Consider the following 2,195-nt stretch of genomic DNA (forward strand, 5'->3'; position numbering starts at 1 on the left):
AATGGCCTAAAGTTGCCCCAGGGGAGGTTTAAGCTGGACATTAGGAAAAATTTCTGCACCAAAACGGTTGTCAAGCCCTAGAACAGGCTGCCCAGAGAGGTGATGGAGTCGCCATCCCCAGAGGTGTGTAAAAGGTGTGTGAATGTGATGCTGAAGGACTTGTACTGGTGACCTGGCAGTGCTCTGTTAACCGTTGGACTTTATCATTGTAATTGACTCTTCCAACAAAATGATTCTATGATCCTAAGCAGCAAAAGAGACCTGCTTGCAGGTGGCCCTTCTGTTGACAGGTTGATTCTGCATTTTCAGATTGTAGTGCCACCTCTGCCTGGAAAAGCATTGAAACGACAGCTTCCCTTCCGAGGAGACGAAGGGATCTTTGAGGAGTCCTTCATTGAGGAGCGGAGACAGGGCCTGGAACAGTTTATTAACAAGTAAGCTTGGTGTCCTGGGTTCACTGTGTGCTGCCTGTGCAGCTGCTGCTGGTAGAAGAGGGCTGTGCCCTGACCAAGAAGGAGTCTTGATCTGCTGCACGCAGGTGCTGTGCTGAAGGGTGGTGCCCGCAGCCAGGTAATGAAACCACGGTTCTGAAGCGAGTCCTTCCCTGAGCGTGGGTTGTATTCAGTGCTCTCTTCTGACGGTGAAGCAGCGATCAGCAGAATAGCCGTGCTGCAGAGACCCACCAACAGGGCGGCACTCGTTCAGGGTGCTCATGCCCCGCTGCAGGGCGTGGTGTGGGAAGGAGCAGCCTGTGCTCAAGCACCTCTTGCTGGCGATACCGCACACTGATCTGGGGACCCTGGCCTGAGCCTGGTACGGGTGTGCTGGGAACTGGCTGCCCGTTAGTGGGGATGTCTGTCCTACTGCCTGCAGAGAGCGGAGGTTTGGCGTCTCTGTGGTGGCTGTGCTAACCTCCACATCTGATTTTCTTCCAGAATTGCTGGACACCCACTGGCACAGAACGAGCGCTGCTTGCATATGTTCCTGCAAGAGGAGACTATTGATAGGAATTACGTCCCAGGGAAAGTGCGCCAGTAGGAACACCTGGCGCTGTCTTCCTCCATTCCACCCTCCCTCCTGCAAAAATGACATTTATTTTTACACTAAATCTGTCTTCTCTGAACCAGCTTTTCCTCTCTTGAACCTCCCAGTTTGTTCAGTATTTTCCTCTTTTGTAACTGGCAGCAGCTTGCTCTACTGGGCTGTGGTCTTGGCCTAAAGGTGTGAAGATTTATGCAAGTGAGCGTGTTGTCCTGCACCTAGAGGCAGATGTGAAAAGGTGTGGAGCAGGAACTTGCTTATGGCGTTACGGTGTAGGAGCTGCCTCTCTCCCTGTACAGGAAGGTGTGAGATGACCTTCACTCTGCTGCCCATGCAGCCCCGAGCATCTCTGCAGGAGACTCTGAAGAATAGCAGTCGTCTTATTGTTTGGTGACCGCATCAGGTATTAGAGTTTTAGCAAGGCCTATCCCAAACAGTGAGTAGGTGCCTGGGTGTGTCGGTCTCTTGTCCGCCCCGTTCATCCTGCATGTTACCCCATTCTTCACTCTCTGGAAGTGCTGAGACCCAAGAACTGTTCTAACCCTGCTCTCAGCCTCCGGCACTACAGACCCGTTCGGAGTGTTGGTGTTAATCCCCCTACTCTCTAACGTGCTTCTGGCAGCTCGAGGGGTTTCCGAGCATGTGGAAGCTTGGATGGCCTGGGATGTAGCAGTGTGTGCTGTGATGCCTTGGCCCGTGGTTTAAGAAATGGCACAGTTTGCTCTGCTGCAGGCTGGTGTGGTGGTGTTCCCGGCAGCACACTGCGCAGCTGTGCTGTGGTGACCTTGTCCTGCACCCCGGCTGCAGAGGGTAGGAGACAGGTCTCGCTGAGGAGCGGGAGAGCTGTTGGGGGCTCTTGAAGTATGTGGCCATGATGGCTGCCACAGGAGGAGCTCAGCAGTGGGGTCTCAGGTGAGGCCACCTCTCCAGAAAGGGACAGCAGAGAATGGTCAGTCGGTCCTGGGTTAGACATTTGCTTACGAAGCAGAAGTGACCGTGGCTTTTCGCGTGCTCTCCCCTGGTCTGCAGAGAGCTGGGCAGTTCCTAGCTCTCTGTGTGGAAGTGAGGTCAGAAGACTGATCGGAAAAGCATAGAGAGCGTGAGGGGGACTGTGACTCGCTGCAGCAGCACTGTCCAGGGGAGGCTCCTCCAGC

The 2,195-nt window shown here is 54.1% G+C and overlaps 1 protein-coding gene across 1 annotated transcript; it reads left to right on the top strand.

Moving 5' to 3' along the window:
* Positions 1-309: 309 nt before the first annotated feature.
* On the top strand, positions 310-1,671 carry LOC104497885 (sorting nexin-12; the record flags this gene model as incomplete). Its single annotated transcript, XM_010141190.1, has 2 exons — positions 310-434; positions 936-1,671. Coding segments are annotated over 2 exons (228 nt in total), but the record flags the coding sequence as incomplete, so codon positions are not given.
* Between the last annotated feature and the right edge of the window lie 524 nt (positions 1,672-2,195).

This window comes from Buceros rhinoceros, unplaced genomic scaffold, assembly GCF_000710305.1.
Source record: "Buceros rhinoceros silvestris isolate BGI_N320 unplaced genomic scaffold, ASM71030v1 scaffold11910, whole genome shotgun sequence".
NCBI classification, from domain to species: domain Eukaryota; kingdom Metazoa; phylum Chordata; class Aves; order Bucerotiformes; family Bucerotidae; genus Buceros; species Buceros rhinoceros.